The sequence below is a fragment of the Trichechus manatus genome, unplaced genomic scaffold (genome assembly GCF_000243295.1).
Source record: "Trichechus manatus latirostris isolate Lorelei unplaced genomic scaffold, TriManLat1.0 scaffold00160, whole genome shotgun sequence".
Lineage (NCBI taxonomy): Eukaryota > Metazoa > Chordata > Mammalia > Sirenia > Trichechidae > Trichechus > Trichechus manatus.
The window spans coordinates 5,503,242-5,530,002 of NW_004444096.1; the positions used below are offsets into that span (position 1 = coordinate 5,503,242).

Below are 26,761 nucleotides of genomic sequence, written 5' to 3' on the forward strand. Positions count from 1 at the left end.
TGGTGTATTATTTTTTTGATATGATGCTGAATTCTATTGGCTAGAACTTTTGCATCTATATTCATGAGAGATATTGGTCTGTAATTTTCTTTTTTTGTGGTGTCTTTGCCTGGTTTTCGTATCAGGGTTATGCTTGCCTCATAAAATGAATTTGGAACTGTTGCTTCCTTTTCTGTGTTCTGAAATAGTTTGAGTAGTACTGGTATCAGCTCTTCTCTGAATGTTTGGTAGATTTCTCCAGTGAAGCCATCTGGGCCAGGGTTTTTTATTTGTTGGGAGTTTTTTTTTTTTTTAATTACCTTTTCAATCTCTTGTCTTGTTATGGGTCTGTTCACATTTTCGACATCACTTTGTGGTAGTTTGGGTAGGTAGTATGTTTCTAGAAATTTATCCATTTCCTCTAGGTTTTCAAATTTGTTGGAGTATAGTTTTTCATAATACTCTGTTGTGATCCTTTTTTATTTCTGTTGGGTCTGTTGTAATGTCCTACATTTCATTTTTTATTTGGGTTATTTGCATCCTCTCCTGTTTTTCTTTTGTCAGTCTGGCCAGTGGTTTGTCAATTTTGTTGATACTTCCAGAGAACCAACTTTTGGTTTTGTTGATTCTTTCTATTGTTTTTCTATTATCTATTTCATTTATCTGCTCTGATCTTTATTATTTCCTTTCTTCTAGTGTCTGTGGGTTTTTTTTTTTTTTTTCTGTTCTCTTTGTATTTGTTCGAGTTCTGTAGTTAATGTTTTGATTTTGTCCCTTTCTTCTTTTTTGATGTGTGCATCTATTGCTATATATTGTCCTCTCAGGACTGCCTTTGCTGTGTCCCAAAGGTTTTGGTATGATGTGTTTTCATTCTCATTTGATTCTAGGAATTTTTTGATTCCATTTCTGATTTCTTCTATTACCCAGTGATGTCTAAGCAGGGTGCTATTCAGTTTCCATGTAATTGATATTTTTCCCTTGGTATTCCTGTTGTTAATTTCTACCTTGATGGCGTTGTGATCAGAGAAGATACTTTGTATTATCTCAACATTTTGGATCGTGTTGAAAATTGCTCTGTGGGCTTAGATGTGGTCTATTCTGGAGAACGTTCCACATGCATTGGAAAAGAATGTATACTTTGCAGCTGTTAGGTGTAGTGTTCTATATATGTTTATAAGGTCAAGTTGGCTGATTGTACCCTTTAGGTCTTCTGTATCTTTGTTGAGTTTCTTTCTAGATGTTGTGTCCTTTACAGAGTGTGGTGTGTTGGAGTCTCCTACTATTATTGTGGAACTGTCAATTTCTCTTTTCAGTGCTATTAGAGTTTGTTTTATGTATTTTGGAGCCCTGTCACTGGGTGCGTAGATGTTTATTATGGTTATGTCTTCATGATGGATCATCCCCTAAATCATTGTATAGTGTCCTCTTTGTCTTTTATGTTGGATTTTGTTTTAAAGTCTATTTTATCTGAGATTAGTATTTGCCACTCTGGCTCTTTTTTGGTAGCTGTTTGCTTGATGTATTTTTTTCCTTCCTTTGATTTTTAATAATTTTACATCTTTATTTCTAAGGTGTGTCTCTTGTAGAGAGCATATTGATGGATCTTGTTTTTTTAATCCATTCTGTCACTCTCCATCTCTTTATGGGTGCATTTAGGCCATTTACATTCAGTGTAATTATTGATAAGTGTGAGTTTATTACTGTCATTTGGTAGTGCTGTTTTTGTGATGCTAATGTTTTCTTTGTTCCTCTTACTCTCTTGTGCTGAATTCCTTTTGTTTGTGGATTTTTTTCCATTTCTTTTGTTTTTGTAGGTTTTGTTTTTACTGAGACTTTATGTTTTTCTTCTTTATTTTGATGAATAGGTTAAGTTTCTTTATGGTTACTGTGAAATTTACCCTTATCTTCCTAGGTTTGAACTGGTCAATTATTACTTGGTATTGCCTAGTCTTCTTCTCCATTAGAAGCTTCTATACCTACACCATTTATTCCGTCCTTTATTGTTCTGATGCTGTTGTCATTTACCGATTAACCTCTCTGGTTCCCTGTTGTAATTCTTTTGGTTTTGCATAGCCCTGGAGAGTTCATTTCCTAGGTTCGTATCTGTCTGGTACAATCCTATGTCCTAGATTCAGCCTGTGGTCTGATGTTGTTTGTTCTCAGAGTGAAAGACTCCCTTTAATAATTCTTGTAAGTTTGGTTTGGTTTTTACATAGCTCCTTAATTTCTGTTTATCTGGAAATGACCTAATTTCACCATCATATCTGAATGAGAGTTTTGCAGGATATATTATTCTTGGCTGGCAATTTTTTTCTTTCAACATTTTATGTATGTCATCCCATTGCCTTCTTGCTTGCATAGTTTCTGCTTAATAATCTAAACTTAGTCTTATTGTTTCTCCTCTGTATGTGACTTTTTGTTTTTCTCAAGCTGCTCTCAGGATTCTTTGTTTGTCTTTGATTTTAGAGAGTGTGATTATTATATGCTTTGGTGATTTTCTTTTAGGTTCTATCCTATATGGGGCTCATTGAGCTTCTTGGATGGTCAGCTTTTCATCTTTCATGATATTAGGGAAGTTTTCTGTCAACAATTCTTCAGTGATCCTCTCCAAGTTTTCTGTTTTCTCCCCCTGTTCTGGAACTCCAATCTCTTGCAGATTTTGATTGTATCCCACATAATTCTCATAGTTTCTTCATTTTTCGCTTTATTTTTTCTGATTTTTCCTCAGAGCTGTAGCCAAGTGTTTGTCTTCAATTTCGCTGATCCTGTCTTCCATCATTTGAAAGCTGCTCCTCAGCCCTTCTGTGACGCTGTCCATTTCTGAAATCTTGTTGTTTATCTTTTGAATTTCTACTTGTTGTTTTTGTATGATTTCTAGTTGTGAATTTATTTTGGCATTTTGTTCCTGTATTATTTTCTTGAATTCTTCCATTTTTTTGTCCGTATTTTCCATGAATTTGTCTGCCTTTGCCATGAATTTGTCTATTTTTTCCTCATTTTTGTCTGCTTTTTGCTTCAACTCTTAGATAATTCTGAATATTAGAGGTTCTAATTCCCTATCAGGTAGTTCTATTGCCTTTTCTTCTGCTGGAAAGTCATCTGATGCTTTATTCTGGATGCCTACTGAAACCATCCTGCCCTGTTTTTGTATATGTTTTGATATTGTCTGCTGTCTTTGGGGAATTTAGTAGTTATTTTCCTCATTTATTGATTGTAGATTTTTTTTGTTTCGTCCTGCTTTTTTTGTTTTATTTGGTTAAGTCTGAGCAGGTGGGCTGTGCATTCTTTGTTGTTTGCTCATCTGTGGAGGATGCTTTTTCACCTCATTTTCCAATGGACAAGGTCAGTCACTCAGTTATGGTACAGCAGGGCAAGTCCAACTGAAGAGGAGTTGCTGGGATGGATTGTTTGTGGAAAGTACTGGGGCTTTCAGGGCTCGCTGGGAATCAGTGTGAGGCAGGTTCTGGTAGGTGGTGCCTGTGCTGCTTGGGGGTGTGATGTTCAGCGCATGGTGCAGGTAGGCAGGAAGGAGGGGGGAGATTATGATGTGTGGAGCTAAGATGGGTATGGGAAAGAGGAGAGAGAGGAGAGGGGAACAGGAGCCAAAAACATACACAGAAACAAAGAAACAAAAAAGAGTGTTAAGGGAGCTTGCAGTTGGAATGGAGAGATGAGAGACTGTGAAATGGAGAAAAACAAAAGGGAAAAAAGAAAAAGGGTAAAAGGAAAAAATGAATAAATAAAAATTAGAGAGAAAAAAAAAAGGAAAGAAAAGAAAAGCCCCCATGGATCCCCCAGTGCAGCTGCTAGGACTGGGGAAGTTGCTCCCAGGCCATGAAGCACAGCCTGGCTAGAAGAGGTAGAGGCATTACACAGCACCATATATTCAGGAGACAGGAAGCGAAGGTAAGTACAGAGACACGAGAAACTAAGAAATAAAGAAAGAAAAAAATGGAAAAAGAGAGAGAGGAAAACAAAACAAAGAAACAACCCCCCCCCAAAAAAAACAAAACAATAAAACCAAAGAAAAAAAAACAAGAAGAAAGAAATGCCCCTAGGGATGTCACTGTGTGTCTGCGCAGAGTAAGGGAGTAGCTTCCAAGCCAGGGCTAGAAGGGTCTCCCAAGCAGAGAAAAGAAAAAGAAAACAAACAAACAAACAAATCAAAACAGAACAAACAAACAAACAAAAAAAGCCCCAGGGGTCCCACCAGTGTGGCGGCACGGGCCAGGAAGCAGTTTTACAGTCGAGTGGTGTTTCACAACCTTTCAGGAAGAAGCAAAGATGGCTCATGGAGCCAGGTGTTTGAGAGAAAGGAGGGGGAGATGGTGAGAGGTAAGGAAGAAATCAAAAGAAGTGGAAAAAAGCAACACTAACAGCCAACAAATGGCACTCGGTTAGCCAGCCAGAGTGGGCGGGTGCAATCCAAGCAACACCAGGGTGAAGCCGGTGCTTCCCGGCTAAGAGACTGTTGCCACAGGAACAAGAGGAGGCCAAGTGGGGGTGAAGAAAAGAAGGGTGGTGGGTGGGAAACCGTCTATCACTGGTTACCATTTGTTTTGTCTCCTGCTGGAAACTCTGTGAAGCTGCTTTCTCATACCCCCTGTTTCCCGATCTCCGATAGGAATCCAAGATGATGGATCCATGCTGTGGTAGCTGGTAGGGGACCTCTGCATGTATCTCTTCTCGCTCTCTGTTCTTGGTCAGTTTCTTATTCCATTTGGTGCTTGACTGAATTCTTTATCTCTTCATTTGATGCTTATGGTTTCAGGATTGAAGTGTGTCTCTGTTTGACTTAGTTTTTTGGATCTTTGCTGTGGAGGGATGGCTTGGTGCTTCTGTCCATAGTGCCATGTTGCCCAGAAGTCCTCTACTTTAAGCACTTTCTTTGCCTATCTTCATGGACACAGGCTATCTGGTTTTCTGCTATCACAATGACTGTTCCTTCTCAGCCTCCTGTTTTGATTTTTATTGCTGGATCAAACTCTGTATGTTGGAACACTCAAGGGCTCTGTTCTGGGTTCTCTTTTCTTGTGTCACTCAATATAATTTTATTCAATCCTCTGCCTTCAAACACAATGACTCTCAAATATCTCGTTATGGCCTATCTTTGGATCTCTAGACTAGAAAATTCTGGTATCTATTTGACATTTCCATATGGATGTCTAAATTCATTTCAAATGAAAAATGGAAAAAATAGAAATACTTATTTTCTCCTTGAATCTGTTCACTCTTCCCAATCATCCTCATCTCATTAAATACATAAATGAAAATCAAGCAATGATCAAGTGTTTACAGTGCCAGAACTGTGATGACTGAATTGTACATATCAAATCATTTAATTTCCAAACCTTTATGGCCTTCCTATTTTTACTAATAGCCATTGCTGTGGAGTTGATTGTGACTCATAGTGAACCTATAGGACAGAGTACAGCTGCCCCATAGGGTTTCCAAAGAAAGGGTACAACTTCCCCATAGAGTTTTCAAGGAGTGACTAGTGGATTTGAACTGCTGATCTTTTGGTTAGCAGCAAAACTCTTTAACTAGTTCAGCATTAGGGTTCCACAACCTGGTGGCATAGTGGTTAAGTGCTACAGCTGCTAATCAAAAGGTCGGCAGTTCGAATCCACTAGGCACTCCTTGGAAACTCTATGGGGCAGTTCTACTCTGCACTATAGGGTCGCTATGAGTTGGGATCGACTCGACAGCAATGGGTTTGGTTTTTTTTATTTTTACTAATGTAGAAACTGAGGCATATTGAGGTTAAGTAATTTGCCCAAGGACCCACAAATTGTAAGCCACAGAACATGTTTTCAACCCTAAGTATTCTACTTTTAAAGATGATGTTGTGCTTTTTATCACCATGCTATACAGCTTATATGTGTGCGTATGTTCAGTATCCATCAACTTCCTGAAATCAAAAATCTCCTACAAACAATTCATAAATGTGTGCTATAAACTCTAACTTCAAAATGTATCCTGAATCTACTCATGGGTTATCACTTTCCTTAATACTAGTAAACCAGGACACTATTCTTTCTCACATAGTATATTGTTGTATCTTTTGTACTATTTTCCCTGATTTCAATACGGTAGCCCAAAATCCATCCTTCATGTGCAGTCACAGTGCCCTTTCTTAAAAAAGAAAGAAAAAGAAAAAAAAAAATCAGCTATTTTCTCTTCTGATTAAATACTTCTGGTGATTTCAAAAAAAAAAAAAAAAAAAAAATCCAACCTTGTTTCTCTGGCTAACAATGCTTTTGTCAGTCTGTTGCCTTTCTCTTTGATGTCTTCTAACATTATATCTTGCCTTGGACACAATTCTTTAGCCACTCTGGATTTCTTTTTCTTTCCAAATAGGCAAAACTTTTCCCAAAATTAGGATCTTTGAGCTAGATGTTGTTGCTGCCTATAATGTTCTTTCCACTGATTTTGCATGCTGGTCCCCATGAGCCATAAGATGTGAACTAGGCACTTTCTATTATCACTTGATTTCAAACCTCTGCATAGCATTGTACAGCTTGAGATTTCCTGATTTATTTGTCTATTTCTTTACCTATAGTATGGAAACCCTGGCTGCATAATGGTTAAGAGCTGTGGCTGCTAACCAAAAGAGCAGCAGTTCAAATCCACCAGACGCTCCTTGGAAACCCTATGGGGCAGTTCTGCTCTGTCCTATAGGGTCACTATGAGTCGGAATCGACTCGATGGCAATGGGTTTTTACCTATCTTCTCTGTATTTTCTCTCAGAATTAAAATTTAAGTTCTATGAGAGCAGGGACTTGCGTGTTTTACTTACTCTATATTGGTAGCATGCAAAATAGTGTGTAGTGTATAAAAATCCTCAATAAATAACTTCTGAGTAATTGAGTTAATGAATAAGTGAGAAAATAATTCAAAGGAAATATAGCACGTGAAATCATCATTCTAACCTTAGACAAGACCCAAAAACTAGTTCTTTCACTACTATTTTCCAAAGTGTGAAGAAACTTCCACATTTTATTAGCAATCCTCTCTGTATTTCACAATATTATTGCACCACCAACTGAGTTGAAGGGCATATAATGAAACGACAATAGAAGTATCGTATGATCTCTGAATTATATTTGCTTGAAGTATCTAGCCTTCACATGTACACATAATGAATTTATATAATACAGTGATTTAATAATAATTTAGGATGTTCTAGGGAATCCATACACAATGGAAATTGTTTTCTTTGTCACTATGTCAGCTACTAAAACAAGGAATACCCAGGTTTACCTCTCTAATAGCTGACAGCTGTTCAGTTTTCCCAAATGTGCACAAATAAGATACAGTGTATCCAGATTAGTTAGCTTTCTCCCTCTATCTTTTATAAATCCTGCTTTTGCCTCTTTGTTTCTTGAATCAGCCTACCAGTTTACTGCTTCTCCTGTGAGAACCAATTTGCATGCACACGAACATTTTTTACTTATTCGTGACTTATTGTTCTAAAAGATTTTTTAAGTGCCCATGGTTTCTAGCAAATCACATTTCTTTAGAAGAAAATGTTAAAAAAAAAAAAAGGCAAAAGTCAATCAATCAGTCCCATTAAGATGTATACTATTTCCACACCTCTTTGGTGATTTTGCTTTCCACAGCACCTTCTGCTCCATCCCGGGTTTGGCGTCGAATGATCTGGGCCCTGAGTCTTCTGTGCCTTCTACTGCTGATTGGATTGGGAATCTTGGGAAGCATATGTATGTATTCCCTCAGCACCTGGAATTGCATGAGTTTTACAACCAAAATATTTTCTTTGATTTGAGACCTTAGAGTTATTATAGGTGATACGCCCAAAAAGTCACTTATAATGTGGTACTTAGAGACAGTACTTAGTTTTTTCTCTCACTCTTATGTAGCAACTGCTTCCCTACCCCTTTAATCTTCTCAACATTATTCCTGCAGAAAGCAGGTATGGTTCTGTTGAGGGATAAAAATATTTAATTGGCTCTTTTTTTTTGATCTGAAGTTTACAGAACCTCAAAGATAGAAATGGAAAACTTCAATAAACTGCAAAATCTCAAAGAAGAACTTCAGAGAAATATTTCTTTTCAAGTCGTGAGCAACAGGAATATCTCCAAAGAGAACTTGATCCTTTCCGCCACACTGTAAAACATAGCCACCAAATTATGTTGTGAGCAATACAAAACCCAAAAAGGTAGTCTTTGAATTCCTCTCTGAGTTATTAAACAATGCACTAAACCTCAGAGTCACTTGCGAATCATTTCCTCAAGAGCCAGACGCCTTTCCTGATGGAGCCATTATTTGAATGAGAAGATTAAATATTGCCAACAGAGGACTCATTGATATTGCCACGCAGGTAGAAGAAAAACCAAAAAAGGAATGTGAACTCTATGCCCTCAAATTCTCAGGGAGTGACAGTTATGCAGTAAAACATTAGACATTAACGGTGAGACCAATCCCATTGTTTTCACAGGATACATATTCTCTAATCTAACATTTACTACTGTTATTCTGAGGCACTGAGGTCAATAGAAGATAGACCTGAAAGGACATCACTGTATAGGTGACCTAGTTCCTAAATTATAGTTAATGATTGAAGAGAAAGATAGTCAATAGGAAAAAAATAATAAAGTCAGGGATTACATTTGTAATTGAGGAAGATGGTCTCAGGAGCTATCTGAGCTCCTGAGAAGCCTCTGAAGTATCCAGCAAGTCAGAGAGAGAGAGGTGCTCTCATAGGGGAAGGCAGGGTTGATGTAGGTATTTGGAGCTGATTCCCTCACACAGAATGCTTCTTGAGATTAGATTTTATTGCCAAAAAGGATTAAAAAATGAAAAAGGGAGACGGGAAAATTAATGAATCATTATTCAAGTCTCCAGAGATTGGAAGACACCCTGGACTAGAAGCCAGGTGCTTAATTTGAAATGTGTTGTTCAGGTTATGAGTTGGACACATTATGGTGGAAGGTAACCACTTGCTGTTGAGTCGGTTCTTCTCATGGCGACCCCATGTATTTCAGAACAGAACTGTGCTCTGTACGATTTTCAATGGCTGGTTTTTTAGAAGCAGATTACCAGGCTGTTTGCCAAGGTGCTTCTGGGTGGACTCAAACCTCCAATCCTTCCTTAGCAGCCAAGTACATTCACCATTTTCAACACCCAGGGACTCCTTGATGTAAGATGGAGATCTAGAGTATAGAATTCATTTTCGTCTCTTTTGATTTAAAAAGAAGAAGTACAAGTGCATTTAATCAATTTAATTCAGAGGTAAAGGGAATAATGAAGGAGAATAACAGTATGGATAAAATAAAACTATGTTCTTCTTCCAGAGCACAAATGTAAACCTTGTCCAGAGAAATGGATGTGGCATGAGGACACCTGTTATGGCTTATTTCATGATGCTCAAACATGGCAAAACAGTGAAATGAGGTGTTCTGCTTGGAATGCCAGTCTATTGAAGATTAAGTCCAAAAGTGTTTTGGTAAGGCTCCGTGGTTCTCTGCGTGTGAGAGAGGAAATCCCTCTTCCATCAAAGAATAGAAGGCAGTGGGATCTTCGGAGGGAAAGACATATTAACCTCGACATAATTCTGCCTTATTTTAGTTATCAAGTGACTTACCTCTGGGTACCATAGCCAACATAGGTCATATTAATCTTTAGCCTAGGGCCTTAGGACCTTTGGGGTCTTTAGAAACTGACGGGCATATGGGTAGTTAAGAATACTCAGAATGCTCAGGTCTTAATATTTCCAAACTGGAACCCTGAAATCAACTCTCACAACACAGTTTCTGAACATTTATATCAAAACAAACAGAGAATCTGGAGATTATTTCTGAGGGTTACTAATTCCATAAAATCTACACAGGGGGAAATTCTTTGTTTTCACATTTTTTTAAAAATCGTTGTAGTTTAAGTGAAAGTTTACAATTCAAGTTAGTCTGTCATACAAAAATTTATACATATATTGTTATGTGACCCTAATTGCTCTCCCTATATTGTGACAGCACACTCCTCCTTTCCACCCCTGATTTCCCATGTCCATTCAACCAGCTCCTAACCCTCTCTGACGTCTCATCTCACCTCTGGACAGAAGCTGCCATTTAGTCTCATGTATCTACTTGAGCTAAGAAGCACACTCTTCACGAGTATAATTTTATGTCCCACAGTCCAGTCCAATCTTTGTCTGAAGAGTTGGCCTTGGAAATTGTTTTAGTTTTGGGCTGACAGAGAGTCCAGGGGCCGTGCTTTCTGGGGTTCCTCCAGCCTCAGTCAGACCATTAAGTCTGGTCTTTTTTTTTTTTTTTTAAATATTTTATTGTACTTCAGGTGAAGGCTTACAGAACAGATACTTTCTCATATAACAGTAACACACATGCTGTTTTATGACATTGGTTAACAACCCCACAACATTTTAACCCTCTAAATTCTCAACTTTTTTTTTTTTCTTTTGTGAAAATGCACATAGCCAAAGATACGCCATTTCAAAAATTTTTTTTTTTACATACACATTTAAGTGACATTGACTACGCTCTTCTAATTGTGCTGTTATTCTCACTTAAGATGAAGGCTTACAGGACAAAATAGTCTCCCATTTAACAGTTACTACAAATGTTGCCCTATGACAATGGTTAACAATCTCACAACACATCAACAATATCCTTACTCTACTTTGTGTTCCCTATCATCAGCTTCCTACTCCCCTTCTGCCTTCCGGGCTAAGTCTGGTCTTTTTTACTAGAATTTGAGTTCTGCATCCCACCCTTCCCAGAATGTATTCTGTGTTTAAACCTCTTCTTGAGTTCTTATAATAGTGGTCTTATACGATATTTGTCTTTCTGTGATGGACTAAATTCACTCAGCATAATGCCCTCGAAAGTCCTCCATGTTATGATGTTTCACGGCTTCATCATTGTTCTTTATCGTTGTGTAGTATTCCATTGTGCGAATACACCGTAATTTGTTTATCTATTTGTCCACTGATGGGCATCTAGGTTGTTTCCATATTTTTGCTATTGTGAACAATGCTGCAATGAACATGGGTGTGCATGTATCTATTCGTGTGATGGCTCTTATTTCTCTAGGATATATTCCCAGGAGTGGGATTCTGGATTGTAAGGTACTTCTATTTCTAGCTTTTTAAGGAAGTGCCAAATCTATTTCCAAAGTGGTTGTACCATTTTACATTCCCACCAACAGTATATAAGTGTTCCAGTCTCTCCACAACCTCTAGCATTTATTATTTTGTGTTTTTTGGATTAACGCTAGCTTTGTTGGGCTGAGATGGTATCATATTATAGTTTTGATTTGCATTTCTGTAATGGCTAATAATCGTGAGCACTTCTTCATGTGTCTGTTAACTGCTTGAATGTCTTCTTTGGCAAAGTGCCTTTTCATATCCTTTGCCCATTTTTTAATTGGGTTATTTATCTTTTTGTTGTTGAGATTTTACAGTATCTTGTAGATTTGAGAGATTAGACGCTGATCGGATTTGTTGTAGCCAAAATTTTTGTCCCAGTCTGGAGGTTGTCTTTTGACTCCTTTGGTGAAGTCTTTTGATGAGCATAAGTGCTTGATTTTTAGGAGCTCCCAGTTATCTAGTCTCTCTTCTGGTGCTTGTGCATTGTTACTTATGGTTTGTATTCTGTTTATGCCATGTATTAGGGCTCCTAGCATTGTCCCTATTTTTTATTCCATGATCTTTATCATTTTCCATTTGATATTTAGGTCTTTGATCCATTTTGAGTTAGTTTTTGTGCATGGTGTGAGGTATGGGTCTTGGTTCAGTTTTTTTGCAGATGGATATCCAGTTATGTCAGCACCATTTGTTAAAGAGACTGTCTTTTCCCCAGTTAATGGACTCTGGGCTTTTGTCAAATATCAGCTGCTCATAGATGGATGAATTTATGTCTGGATTCTCAATTCTGTTCCTTTGGTCTATGTATCTGTTGTTGTACCAGTAGCAGGCTGTTTTGATGACCATGGCAGTATAATAGGTTCTAAAATAAGGTAGTGTGAGGCCTCCCACTTTGTTCTTCTTCTTGAGTAATGCTTTAGTTATTTGGGGCCTCTTCCCTTTCCGTGTGAAGTTGGTGATTTGTTGCTCCGTCTCATTAAAAAATGCTGTTGGAATTTGGATCGGGATTGCATTGTATCTGTAGGTAACTTTGGGTAGAATTGACATTTTCACAATGTTGAGTCTTCCTATCCATGAGTAAGGTATGTTTTTCCACTTATGCAGGTCTCTCCTGGTTTCTTGCAGTAGTGCCTTGTAGTTTTCGTTGTATAGGTCATTTACTTCTCTGGCTAGATTTATTCCTAAGTATTTTATCTTCTTGGGGGCTACTGTAAATTGTATTGATTTGGTGATTTCCTCTTTGAGGTTCTCCTTGTTGGTGTAAAGGAATGCAACTGATTTTTGTATGTTTATCTTGTATCCTGAAACTTTGCTGAAATCTATTAGTTCCAGTAGCTTTCTTGTAGATTCTTTGGGGTTTTCTGTGTATAAGATCATATCGTCTGCAAATAGAGATACTTTTACTTCTACCCTACCAATTTGGATGCCATTTATTTCTTTTTCTAGCCCAATTGCTCTGGCTAGGACCTCCAGCACATGCTGAATAAGAGTGGTGATAAAGGGCATCCTTGTCTGGCTCCCATTCTCAAGGGGAATGCTTTCAAACTCCATTTAGGATGATGTTGGCTGTTGGCTTTGTATAAATGCCCTTAATTATGTGGAGGAATTTCCCTTCTATTCCTATTTTGTTGAGAGTTTTTATCATGAGTTGATGTTGGAATTTGTCAAATGCCTTTTCTGCATTGAATGATAAGATCAAGTGGTTCTTGTCTTTTGTTTTATTTACGTGATGGATTACATTGATTGTTTTTCTAATGTTGAACCATCCCTGCATAGCTAGTATAAATCCCACTCGATCATGGTGAATTATTTTTTTGATATGTTGCTGAATTCTATTGGGTAGAATTTTGTTGAGGATTTTTTGCATCAATGTTCATGAGGGATATTGGTCTGTAATTTTCTTTTTTTGTGGTGTCTTTACCTAGTTTTGGTGTCAGGGTTATGCTGGCTTCACAGAATGAGTTTGGGGGTATTCTGTCCTTTTCTATGCTCTGAAATACCTTTAGTAGTGGTGGTGTTAACTCTTCTCTGAAAGTTTGGCAGAATTCTCCAGTAAGGCCGTCCTGGCCAGGGATTTTTTTGTTGGGAGTTTTTTAATTACCTTTACTATCTCTTCTTTTGTTATGGGTTTATTTAGTTGTTCTACCTCTGTTTGTGTTAGTTTAGGTAGGTAGGGAGTTTGTAGAAATTTGTCCATTTCCTGTGGGTTTGCAAATTTGTTAGAATACAATTTTTCATAGTATTCTGTTATGATTCTTTAAATTTCGGTTGGGTCTGTTGTGATATCATCCATCTCATTTCTTATACGAGTTATTTGCTTTCTCTCCTGTTTTTCTTTTGTCAGTTTGGCCAGTGGTTTATCAATTTTCTTGATCTTTTCCAAGAACCAGCTTCTAGTCTTGTTGACTCTTTCAATTGTTTTTCTATTCTCTATTTCATTGAATTCTGCTCTAATTCTTAATACTTCCTTTCTTCTGGTGCCCGAGGGCTTCTTTTGCTGCTCTCTTTCTACTTATTCAGTTGTAGGGTTAACGTTTTGATTATGGCCCTTTCTTCTGTTTGGATATGTGCATTTATTGCTATAAACTGACCTCTGAGCACTGCTTTTGCTGCATCCCAAAGGTTCTGATAGGATGTGTTTTCATTCTCATTTGATTCTATGAATTTCTTTATTCCATCCTTAATTTCTTCTATAAACCAGTAGTTTTTGAGCAAGGTGCTATTCAGTTTCCATGTGTTTGATTTCTTCCTTGCTTTTTCTGTTATTGATTTCTACTTTTATGGCTTTATTTTCAGAAAAGATCCTTTATAATATTTCAATGCTTTGGATTTTGTTAAGGCTTGCTTTATGGCCTAATGTGTGGTCTATTCTGGAGAATGTTCCATGTGCCCTGGAAAAGAAAGTGTACTTGGCTGCTGTTGGGTGGAGTGTTCAGTTTATGAGATCTAGTTGGTTGATTGTAGTATTTAGATCTTCCATGTCTTTGTTGAGCTTCTTTCTGGATATTCTGTCCTTCACTGAAAGTGACGTGTTGAAGTCTCCTACTCTATTGTGGAGCTGTCTATCTCTCCTTTCAATGCTGTTAGAGTTTGTTTCATGTATTTTGGAGCCCTGTCGTTGGGTGCGTAAATATTTATTATAGTTAAGTCATCCTGCTGTATTGACCCTTTAATCATTATATAGTGTCCTTCCTTATCCTTTGTGGTGGATGTTACTTTAAAGTCTATTTTGTCAGAGATTAATATTGCCACTCCTGCTCTTTTTTGAGTGTTGTTTGCTTGATATATTTTTTCCATTGTTTGAGTTTTAGTTTGCTTGTGTTTTTAAGTCTAAGGTGTATCTCTTGTAGGCAGCATATAGACAGATCGTGTTTTTTATCCAGTCTGTCATTCTCTGTCTCTTTATCGGTGCATTTAGTCCATTTACATTCAGAGGAATTATTGATAGATAAGAGTTTAGTGCTGTCATTTTGATGTCTTTTTTTGTGTGTGTTGTTGACAGTTTCTTTATTCCACTTAATTTTCTGTGCTGAGTCATTTTTCTTTATGTACTTTCTTTTCATCTTTTTCATTGTCATTGATTTTGTATTTGCTGAGTCTTTATATTTTTCTAGTCTTTTGTTTCGATGTGTGGTATTGTTAGTTTCTTTTGTGGTTACCTTAATATTTACCCCGATTTCTCTAAGCTTACTAGTCTTTTTTTTCCTTTTTATTGCCTTGACTTCCTCTCCGTATGAGAAATCTATGTCTACATTTTTTAGTCCCTCCATTTTTTTTAATGTTGTCATCTTTTACGTATTGACATCTCTGTTTCCCTATTTTCAGTGTTTTAGCTTTGATTTATTTTTGTGACTTCCCTATCTGGGTTGATATCTGGTTGCTCTGTCCTGTTTTCTAGTCTTGAGTTGTTGTTGGATGTTATTGATTTTCCAACCGGAGGACTACCTTTAGTATTTCCTGCAATTTTGGTTTGATTTTTTGCAAATTCCCTAAGCTTCTGTTTATCTAGAAATACCCTAATTTTGCCATCATATCTGAGAGACAGTTTTCTGGATATATAATTCTTGGCTGACAATTTTTTCCTTCAAGGCTTTATATATGTCATCCCATTGCCTTCTTGCCTGCATGGTTTCTGCTGAGTAGTCCAAGCTTATTCTTATTGACTCTGCTCTTTAGATAACTTTTCATTTATACCTAGCCACTCTTAAAATTCTCTCTTTATCTTTGGTTTTGGTAAGTTTGATTATAATAAGTCTTGGTGAGTTTCTTTTGGTATCTACCTTATGTGGGGTTTGATAAGCATCTTGGATAGATATTTTGTCATCTTTCACGCTATCAGGGAAGTTTTCTGCCAATGAATCTTCAACAATTCTCTCTGTATTTTCTGTTATCCCCCTCTGTTCTGGTACTCCAATCACTCGTAGGTTATTCCTCTTGATAGAATCCCACATAATTCTTAGGTTTTCTTAATTTTTTAAAAATCCTTTATCTGATTTTTCCTCAAATAAGTTGGTGTCAAGTGCTTTGTCTTCAGTCTCACTAATTCTGACTTCCATTGCCACTATTCTACTCCTATGACTTTCTATTGAGTTGTCTAATTGTGAAATTTTATTGTAATCTTCCGGATTTCTGATTGCTGTCTCTCTATGGATTCTTGCTGCCTGTTAGATTTGTCATTATGCTCTTTTCTAATCTTTTTAATTTCCTCTATTGTGTGTTCTGAGTTTTGCCTAATTTCCTTCTTGATGTCTTGAAGCGTTCTGTATATTAATCTTTTGTATTCTGCCTCCAGTAATTCCAAGAAATTTTCTTCATCTGGAAAATTTCTAGATTCTTTATTTTGGGAGCTTGCAGAAGCCATCATGGTCTGCCTGTTTATGTGCTTTTATATTGACTGTTGTCTCCAAGCCATCAATAAGTTATTATATTTATTTTATGTTTTCTTACTGTGTCCTAGCTTCTTGTTTTGTTTTGATATGCCCAAATCGGCTGCTCATGTGAGCTAGCTCAATCACCCATGCCCCCAAAGCTCCAACGGCCTGCCACCAGTTGGCCAGAACTACCATTAAGTATGTGAGCCCAGGAGTCTGCTCACTCCTCCTGTATGGATTCAGCTCAGGTGTCCAGGTAGTCGGCCACCAAGTGTGTGGTGCAGGCTCTCACCTGAAGTCCTAGACAGGCATGGATGATTGGGATAGGTGCAGGCATCCAGCTGTAGCAGGAGGACACACACTGAACAAGGCGGGGGGCTGATGGCTGCCTCCAAGTGTCCAGGAGGAAAGCGCGTCCCTGTTTCTTAGAGTGTGCAGGTGGGTGGGTTTTGCAGCTGGACTGTGAGCACCCAGGGCTGTTGGCTGTAGGGACTGCGGGGCACCTCTTATTCTTGGGCCCTTATGGCAGGCGGCTAGGTGGTGTGAGTGTAGCCACCAGTCCTCAGGCCCCTGATGTGGGTAGGTGAAGACCCTGCTTAATGGGTAGAGCAGTATCGAATGTCATGAACCTGCCACTTCACAGCTGAAACAGTTGAAGTTAGACTTCAGGTATATTGCCTGTTGTACTGCCGCAATGAGGGCCTACGCTATTGAAATGGGCCCACACAAGTGTCTATAGGGGGAAAGGCACTCAAAGTCCATGGATCCCTTAGGCCTGTGCCTAGGCAAAGGAGCTGTGCTTACCCTGGGTTACTGGTTTAGGGGAGCCGGCAGTTTATTTTTTTCCCTGTTTGTTAATTAGTTCACTCTCCAAGGTAGGGGTAATGCCTCTGGGTGTGTGACGGATCCTATGTCTGCCCCGGGGGACTTGGCAATCCCTGAAGCCATCCCAGACCCAGTGCAGAGCAGGGAGCAGGGAGGTAAATGGGAGAGAAGTTTTTCCCTAAGGGGGGTGTTTTTGATCTGTGCAGTAAGCCAGATGCAAATATTTATCTTTTGCCATGTTTTGCCATTTTGGATTCCTCTTTTTTTAAGAGAAAAAGCTAAGATATCCTAGGATAGCAGATGGTTTTGCTGAAGTATGTATTGTTAGTCACCACTTACTTTGTTCTGCTTTATGGCTACCTTATGTATAACAGAATGAAATGGTGCCTAATCCTGAGCCATCTTCATGATCATTGGAATTTTGAGCCCATTGCCATGGCTACTATATCAATTCGTCTCATTAAGAGTTTTCTTCATTTTTGCGGCCACTTTACTTTATCAAACGTAATCAATCTTAGAAAAAATATTATCAGAATGCTCCTTAGAAGCGAGGATGACAAGGCTTTGGCTCACTTACACATTGGATACATTCTCAGGAAAGACCAAAGCCTAGAAAATGTCATCAAAATATGTAAAAATAAATAGACTTGAGATGGGATGGCAAAGTCATATACCAAGCGTATATATGGCACTTAGTCCTTGGGTCCCAGGAAAAATGAGTTCTCTAGTAGTTTTTTTTTTAAAATTTATTTAATATTTTTCTCATATCTAAATAATCTATCCATGCTTTTTTATTACTCTGTTTATGATGTCTCAGAAAATAATCGTATATTTATTCTTTAAGCAAAAGTACATTTTTATGAGATTCTCTGCTTCGCTACTATAAGAATCTTTGTCAATCTTTATGGAATGGCAGGCAATCAATCTCTTTCTCTCCTGATCATTCTCAAATGACACATTTGTAGTTGCTTATTTAAAAAAAAAAAAGCCTGGAATAAGAAAAAAAAAAGTTTCTTCAACTGCATTGGACTGATTCCAAATTCTGTTCTTATAACCACTCTCATGATCTGCATTTTTCACCTTTTCTTTTTCTATTTCTGTTAAGTTTACTGTCATTAACTACCTCCTTTGGCCTGGACTGAACATTTACTACTCAAATATTTGAATCCTGTAACTTGTGAAATTTCATCAACCCTAACTTGAAGTTATGCATCGAAGGGAGATCCCTTCTTGATATTGTACAAATGCTGGAGGAAACCTCATAGTAAGGAGCACTGTGATGTGCGATCTAAAATTAATGTTCAATATTATGCGCTGCCTTGGTATCTCAGGGTGTGAAGGGGTGAAGGGCTCAAATGGCCTAACTGCAAGCTCCCCACTCCCACAGATAAGGTTCACTAGCCAAAGAATGCTCCTTGTCACAAGGACTAAATTCAGCTCCCGCTTAGCCCTGAGTAGTAGGCTAGGTATCCATTTTCTGCCAGTTCATTCAAACAAGCCAATCACATTCTCCCACAGGAACCAAGGGGCACCCCATCCTCTTGATAATACATAACCTGCCTCCAAAGCCCATTTGTTCACGCTGTTCCCGAGTGCTACCCTTCTGTAGCCCTGCATGGCATGTGGTATCCTCCTTCCTCGAACTGAGTACCTGTGACTAACTGCTGCTAACCTCATCCGTGCAGTGTTGTGTGCTATGTGTTCAGCCATTCCCATCACCCTAGAGCAGGGATCCCTCCTTCACAACTAGGGTGATGACAAGGCCATCAAAACAAGCACTTTCTTTCCATTTCCTAGGATGGCATTGAAAAGTAGTACTGCAATGTTACCTAAACTATGTAACATTGAATATTACCTTAAAATAGTGTCTCAGTCATCTGGTGCTGCTCTAACAGGAATACCCCAAGTGGATGGCTTTACAAAGAGAAATTTATTCTCTCACAGTCCGGCAGGCTGCAAGTCCAAATTCAGGGCATCAGCTCCAGGGGAACGCTTTCTCCATCAGCTCTGGAGGAAAGTCCATGTCAACAGTCTTCCTTTGGTCTGGGAGCTTCTCTGCACAGGAACCTCAGGTCCAAAGGACGCTCTCTGCTCCCAGCACTGCTTTCTTGGTGGTATGAGGTTCCCATGTGTCTCTGCTCGCTTCTCTCTTTTATATCTCAAAAAAGATTGCATTAAGACACTAATCTTGTCAACCTTGTCAGTATAACCTCATCACAATGATAGAATTTACAACACTTAAGGAGATCACATATAATCTCATCATAGTGATACAGTTTACAATACATAAGGAAATCATGTCAGATAACACAATCATACAATACTGGGAATCATAACCCAGCCAAACTGACAGATATTTTTGGGGGACACAACTCAATCCATGACAAATAGTAACTTGTAAAAAATTATTTAAGGAAGTAACGTCTAGAATCAGAATGTCTCTGTTTCTTGTAGGAACTTATAAAATCCCTGAGGTTTATTTACTTTTGGCTGGGATTATCTCCCTGACAAAATACAGGAGACTCTAAAGTCTTGGATGACAAAATTACCTCTTTCGACTGGTAAGTCTCACATTCTTGCTGAATTTTTTACAGTTGAATTTAAGTAGAGTTACTTCCCTTTGGAGCATTTAGATTCTGATTAAAAGCAGCTTCAATTGAAATTGCATGCTTAAAAAATGCTTTTCCTTCAGGCTTCTCTAATGTTTAAAAATGAAGAGTTGCAACAAATGTCATTATTTTGACAAATACTAACTTACACTAACCACATATGATAGAATTTCAGTGAATAACGCTTTTGTCTAAGAAAATTATAGAGGTCAACAAAATTCACTGTACTGTAACATACACTAAAAATGGTATGAAGTGTTAGAGATACAAATATAAGTGATATAGTCTTCTCTTAAGTTACTGAGTTATCAAGTGTATGTGCAGACTGATTAAACAAATCTAAACAGACTATGATGTGATAAATTCTTCAGTAAGAATATATAGAGTAACCAAAATAGATTTTAGCTTAGAAATCTGTGTCATAACTGACATTTGAAATGGGCATTTTTGAATGAAAAGTGTAGACATAGCCTACAAGTACATTTCAAGTCAAGAAAATAAAGTGAACTTCGCATGGTATATTGCATGCATGGGATGTATATAATATTTAGTTGTGTAATATACTGAGGAACATGTTTATGCATATGTTATTATTAGTCGACTTCTGTATTGTATTTGTCCAGCTTGTAATGGGAAAAAAAACTTCACTGCTTTACATAAAAATGGCATTAAAACTCCATTATGTTTTATAATCCCTGACATTTGGGAAGCAGATACGGTCAGACTGAAGAAAGAAACCAGAGCCTCTAAATGCTAAATACTGTTGGAAGCCCAAGAGTGAACACAGATCTGTTAGTTGAGGACACATGAAGCAGGAGGGAGCTCAGGGGCACCTGTGTGGGGTGCTGCCACACTGAATCTAAGCACTGATTGGTGCATCCTCACCACAGAGGGCTAGGAGCAAATACTGGTTTTGTTTGTTTCCTTCAGATAGAAATAGTGGGTTTAGGATTACAGATAAAAAAAAAAAAAATGTGGCACTATCTTTGGTGGTTTACAATGAGAGGACAGAATGAGGATAAGATGTAAAAATGAAGAGAGGAAGGGTATATACTGTAAAGGTAATATTTGGAGTGAAGAACTAGAGGTAAAGGTAGTGTATGTGTCGGGGAGAGCATAGATGGAATCTTGTTTTGAGATAGTAGAATCTACGTGTGCTTATTTGTAATTATTGCAAATAAGAAGGTAATCTATAATAGAATGGAGAACACGGTAGATATTTCAAATTACCAAGAAGTAATGATGAACCTAGTGGTACAAATAGTTAATGAGCTTGGGTGCTAACTGAAAGCTTGGAGGTTTGAGTCTACCTAGAGGTGTCTCAGAAGGAAGGCCTGTTGATCTGCTCCCAAAAATTAATCACTAAAACACCTGTGGAGTACAGTTCTACTCTGTCACACGTGGGTCACCATGAGTCAGAATTAACTAGAGGACAACATGTTTTATACATAGTTAATAAAATAAAAAGGTGGATAAAACACAAAAAAATAAGAAAAATAAAAATCAAGAAAATATGGTGCGAAATAAGTAGTAAACATGGAGCAAGATGAAAGAATAAAATTAATATGTCAATATAACTGAAGAAAGAGAGCTGAATCCTCTAGAGAAATAATAAAACCGTTAAATGTTCTTAATAAATAAATTCAGTTATACGTTGTTTCTAAAACACGGGGTTAAAGAAAGGTATAAAAAATAAAAGAATAGCAAATACATACCAGGAAATGCAAATAAATAGAAAGAAATGTTATTGTAATAATGATATTGTAATATTAATATCATTAACAAGAATTTAAAATTAAAAGCCAAATATAAGATGGAGAGATATGACAGAAGACTTGATTTGTGGGAAAGATAACAGTCTTAACATATGTATACCAAATCATGTAGATTCTACATAAGTAAACAAAACAAATTAGTAATTCAAAACTTAATAAATGCAATTATAAAAATAAATTTTACATTCCTCTTTCAGAGTGGGACAGATTTCAAAGATTAAAAAATGGAGCTAAGTAGTATGAAAATAATTGTTACATAAATATAAAAGGAAATTTTCAACATATGAGCTAATAGATAAATAGATAGGTATGGAGATATGTAGCTAGTCTCCAAAGTATTTTCCTCAAAGATTAATAATAATAAAATTTTTCAGAAAACAAATACCAGCAGGGTCATCCATGCTGTACAGGATCCAGAGGACCCACAGGCTAAGACAGACTAGGAAAAGTAACTGGTGGTTTACTTCTGAAAAAAATTTGTCAGTGAAACTTTTTGAATAACAGCAGAACATTGTCTGAAATAGTTCCAGAAGATGGACCCCTCTGGTTGAAGGCACTCACAGGCACTGGGGAAGAGCTGCCTCCTCAAAGTAGAGTTGACCTTAACTCTTAAAGCTTTACTTGCTGGAGTAAAGCTTTCAGGATCTTCATTAGCTGATGTGGAATGAATCAAAATGGGAAGAAACAGTTGCAAACATCCAGTAATAATCGGAATGTGGAATGTATGAATTATGATTCTAGGAAAATTGAAAGTAGTCAAAAATGAAATGGAACACATAAAGACTGATATCCTAGGCATTAGTGAGATGAAATGGGCTGGCATAGGCCATTTTGAGTCAGACAGTCTATGCTGCATCTACAATGGCGGGAATGACAAATTAAAGAGGAATGGAATTCATTGTCAAAAAGAACATTTCAAGATCTATCCTGAAGTACAATGCTGTCTGTGATAGGATAATATCAACATGCCTACAAGGAGGACCAGTTAAGAAGACTATTATTCAAATTTACACATCAACCATTAATGCCAAAGATGAAGAAATTGAAGATTTTTACCAACTTTTGCAATCTGTAATTGACCAAACATGCAATCAAGCCATTGCAAATACCGTTTTTTAAAAACATAAACAGCGATTATGCAGGAGGACCTCAGCAGATGAAAACATAAAAATCAAATCGACCACATCTGTGGAAAGAGACAATGGAAAAGCTCAGTATCATCGGTCAGAACAAGGACAGGAGGCGACTGTGGAACACACCATTAATTGCTCATATGCCAGTTTAAGTTGAAGCTAAGGAAAATTAAAACAAGTACACAAGAACCAAAATATGACCTCGAGTATATTCCGTCTGAATTTGGAGACCATCTCAAGAATAGATTTGACACATTGAACACTAATTACCAAAGACCAGGCGAGTTGTGGGATGACATCAAACACATACATGAGGAAAGCAAAAGGTTACTAAACAGACAGGAAAGAAAGAAAAGACCAAAATGGATGTTACAGGAGACCCTGAAGCTTTCTCTTGAACTTAAGTAGCTAAAGTGAATGGAAGAAATGATGAAGTAAAAGAGCTGAACAGAAGATTTCAAATAGCTGCTTGTGAAGACAAAATAAAGTATTATAATGACATGTGCAAAGACCCGGAGTTAGAACCAAAAGTGAAGAACACACTTGGCATTTCTCAGGCTGAAAGAACTGAAGAAAACATTCAAGCTGCAAGTTGCAGTAGGGATGGATTCTATGAGCAAAATATTGAATGATGCAAGAAGCGTCAGAAGAATATGGAAGGAATACACAGAGTTACCGTACCAAAAAGAATTGGTCCATGTTCAACCATTTTTGGAGGTAGCATATGATCAAGACCCTATGATACTGAAAGAAGAGGTCAAAGCTGCACTGAAGGCATTGGCAAAAAACAAGTCTCCAGGAACTCACAGATTACCAACTGAGATGTTTGAGCAAATGAATTCAGCGCTGGAGGTACTCAGTTGTCCATGCCAAGAAATTTGGAAGATAATTACCTGGCCAACTGACTGGAAAAGATGCATATTTCTGCCCATTCCAAAGAAAGGTGATCCAACAGAATGTAGAAATTATCCAACAATATCATCAATATCACATGCAAGTAAAATTTTGCTGAAGATCATTCAAAAGTGGTTGCAGCAGTACATCAACAGGATTCAAGCTGGATTCAGAAGAGGATGTGGAATGAGGGATATCATTGCTGATGTCAGATGAATCCTGGCTGAAAGCAGAGAATACCAGAAAGACATTTACCTATGTTTTATTGACTATGCAAAGGCATTCGACTGTGTGGATTGTAACAAATTATGGATAACATTTCAAAGAATGGGAATTCCAGAACGCTTAATTGTACTCATGTGGAACCTGTACATAGACCAAAAGGCAGTCTTTCGAAAAGAACAAGAGGATACTGCGTGGTTTAAAATCAGGAAAGGTGTGTGTCAGGGTTGTATCCTTTCACCATACTTATTCTATCTGTATGCTGAGCAAATAATCCCAGAAGTTGGGGCATCAGGATTCGTGGAAGACCCATTAACAACCTGCGATATGCAGATGACACAACCTCGCTTGCTGGAAGTGAAGAAGACTTGAAGCATTTACTGATGAACATCGAAGACTACAGCTTTCAGTATGGATTACACCTCAACCTAAAGGAAACAAAAATCCTCACAAATGAACCAATAAGCAACATCATGATAAACAGAAGATACTGAAGTTGTCAAGGCTTTCATTTCACTTGGATCCAAAATCAATGCCCATGGAAGCAGCAGTCAATAAATCAAACGATGTATTGCATTGGGAAAATTTACTGCAAAAGAGCTCACTGAAGTGTAGAAAAGCAAAAATGTCACTTTGGGAACTAAGGTGTGCCTGACCCAAGCCCTGATGTTTTCAATTGTATTATTTTTCGTTTTATAGTCCTGTCTAATTTTTGACTGAAGCCTGGACTTTGGGAATGGTTTCAATTCTGGCTTAACAGAGCACCTGGGGGCCATAGTTTTAAGGGTTCCTCCAGTCTCTGTTGAAATCTTTTACTATAGCGGTCTTAGTTTGCATTCTCTTTGTACTTCTATTATTTTGTCCTTTATATCTATTGATGCTATCTTTTGAAGTGTGTATACATTTAACTCTTTACATTTTCCTGTCAAATTGAACCTTACACTGGCTTTTTCTTTTTGTTGTAATATTTATTTTGACTGATATTAATTTAGGTACACTGATATCATTTTAGCTAATATTTGCATAATATCTTCTTTCATTTGTTTTTATTTAACATTTTTGTGTCCTTATACTTTCGTTGTTTCTCTTCGAAGTATTTTTTCCCAAACATATTGAGTCTGCTCAGGAATAACAAAATATCTCCCCAGCTCTCTCTGAAGCCCAATATGTGCCATATTTGTTACTTTGTTTGTGTTTTGGGGAGGATGAATTACCCTCCATTTCTCTTCAGCTAGTAAGGATTACTAGCTCTATGGCTACTTGCCCTGTGTATTTGTTTTTCTTCATATTACTGCATGGCTAGTTGGCTTATTTCAAAATAAATTATCTTTATTTTACTCATAAAGCTTCCAATCTCAAGCAGGTCTATTGGGGGTCTCTGAATCCAGTCCACTTATCTCAGACCAGCTGTATCAAAAATAGTGCTATTTGTTTATCTCCCAGAGTATGCTATCTTCTTGGACAAAATTTGTACGCAGGCAGATCTATCCGTGATCTGTTAATAAAGGCATCATCTCTTTTTGTCACCCTTTAACTTGGTCCAGTTACCACAGCACTTGTTTTGTGCTCCTTGGTTATAAGCATTTAAGTATATTATATACATAATATAATAATATATATATATAAGTATATATATAATATATATATATATATATATATATATATACACACAAACCGAAACCAAACCCGTTGTCGTTGAAGTTGATTTCGACCCATAGTGACCCTACAGGGCAGAGTAGAATGGCCCCGTAGGGTTTCCAAGAATTGGCTGGTGGATTCGAGCTGCTGGCCTTTTCGTTAGCAGCCGAGCTCTTAACCACTGCACCACCATGGGTCATATATATATAGTTTCCCTTTTATTCTCAGTTTTATTATTGAACTTTTTCTGGAAGGGGCTGATGATCAGTCACATCTGTGCTAAGTCATCACAAACAGGAAATCTCCCTCTTGAAAATTTAATCGAGGAACTTATTTACTGTCTTAATCATTGTTTATTGACCCAACTATTGATGCTACTTTTCTCCAAAAGATAAAAGTTTCAATTTACAAGTTTATCTTTAATGCTTAGGCCCTGATTACTAATCTAGTATTAACCAATAACGAGTTGCTGTTGAATTGATTCAGACTCAGGGAGACTCTACGTGTGCAGAGTAGAACTTGTTCCGTAGTGTTTCTTATGGCTGATTTTTCGGCAGTAGATCACCAGATCTTTCTTTGGAGGAGCCTCTGAGTGGGTTTGAATCACCAACCTTTAGGTCAGTAGACAACATTTAACCGTTTGTCTCTGTTACTCAGAACTTCAGGGTAAAATCTCTGAACATGGCTATACGGAAAATATCATTTGGAGAATCGTATGCAGTAATGCTATTCTAAATCGTTATTACGTAAGGGGGTGGGTGAGCCAATCCTGAAATTTGGGGTAGCAAATTATCCAGATGTCAGAAAATGGAGAAAATAAAGGAAATAAATTGTGTTTGACATTATATAATCATCGATTAAAACAAGTAACTTGGACACGTTGATACTCTGAACGCTAATTTAAATTTATTGTAGACAATTCAGACCTTCGGAGCAATAATGTCATGTTGGAGCAATATTTTTTGTGTGAATGTGTTTCAGATGTTTGATTTGCCAAGTGTAATTCTTCATTTTCTCTTTCAGGTTTACAGGAAATATGGACCACTTAAATAATAAGAAATTTTGTGGCTATGTACAGATAACATATTTTCATTATTATTACTGTTCTATGACAAGAAAATTTGTGTGTGAGAAATTGGCTGAAGCAGTGAAGATTGAAAGTATACTAAAGATTAAAATTCCAGAGGGAAGAGGATAGTTAGTGCAATTTTTTTTGCCTCAGCTAATATCCTGTATTTGAAAGCATCATCAGAGAGCAGTTATCCCCTGCTCTATACAAATGGAATAAAGATGTAAGATTAAATTTCTGCCTTTTTCTTAATATTTACATCTTCAAACTTTCTTCTTTCTCTTCATTTGCTGAATGAAAGGGTCCTAAATTTATAACTTATGCTGCAGAGACCGATGAGCATAAATACAGTATTTTATAGTGAGAAGACAGGAATATAAACCAGATTTCTTCCCCTGCTTTTCATAAAATAAACAATATTATCACTTTATAGAAAATCAGAAAATTAAATCCAAGGATATATAAAAAAATAAAATATCATGACCAATTGGGGTTTACAGAAATACCAGGTTAATTTATTTATTTAAATTGTGTGTTAGGTGAAAGTATACAGCTCAAGTTAATTTCTCATTCAAAAATTTATACTCATAATGTTTTGTTACATTGGTTGCAATCTCCACAATGTGA

General features: G+C 37.3%; 1 protein-coding gene across 1 annotated transcript in view; it reads left to right on the forward strand.

Moving 5' to 3' along the window:
* The window catches only part of LOC101349321 (C-type lectin domain family 12 member A), a gene marked incomplete at its 5' end in the record, with an annotated part of 30,931 nt that extends 4,574 nt beyond the window's left edge, over nucleotides 1–26,357 (forward strand). Inside the window, 5 exon segments of the mRNA XM_012558351.2 lie at nucleotides 7,602–7,700; nucleotides 7,970–8,158; nucleotides 9,294–9,445; nucleotides 19,249–19,355; nucleotides 26,089–26,357. Of these exon segments, the coding sequence (XP_012413805.2) occupies nucleotides 7,602–7,700; nucleotides 7,970–8,158; nucleotides 9,294–9,445; nucleotides 19,249–19,355; nucleotides 26,089–26,263 (722 nt within the window).
* Between the last annotated feature and the right edge of the window lie 404 nt (nucleotides 26,358–26,761).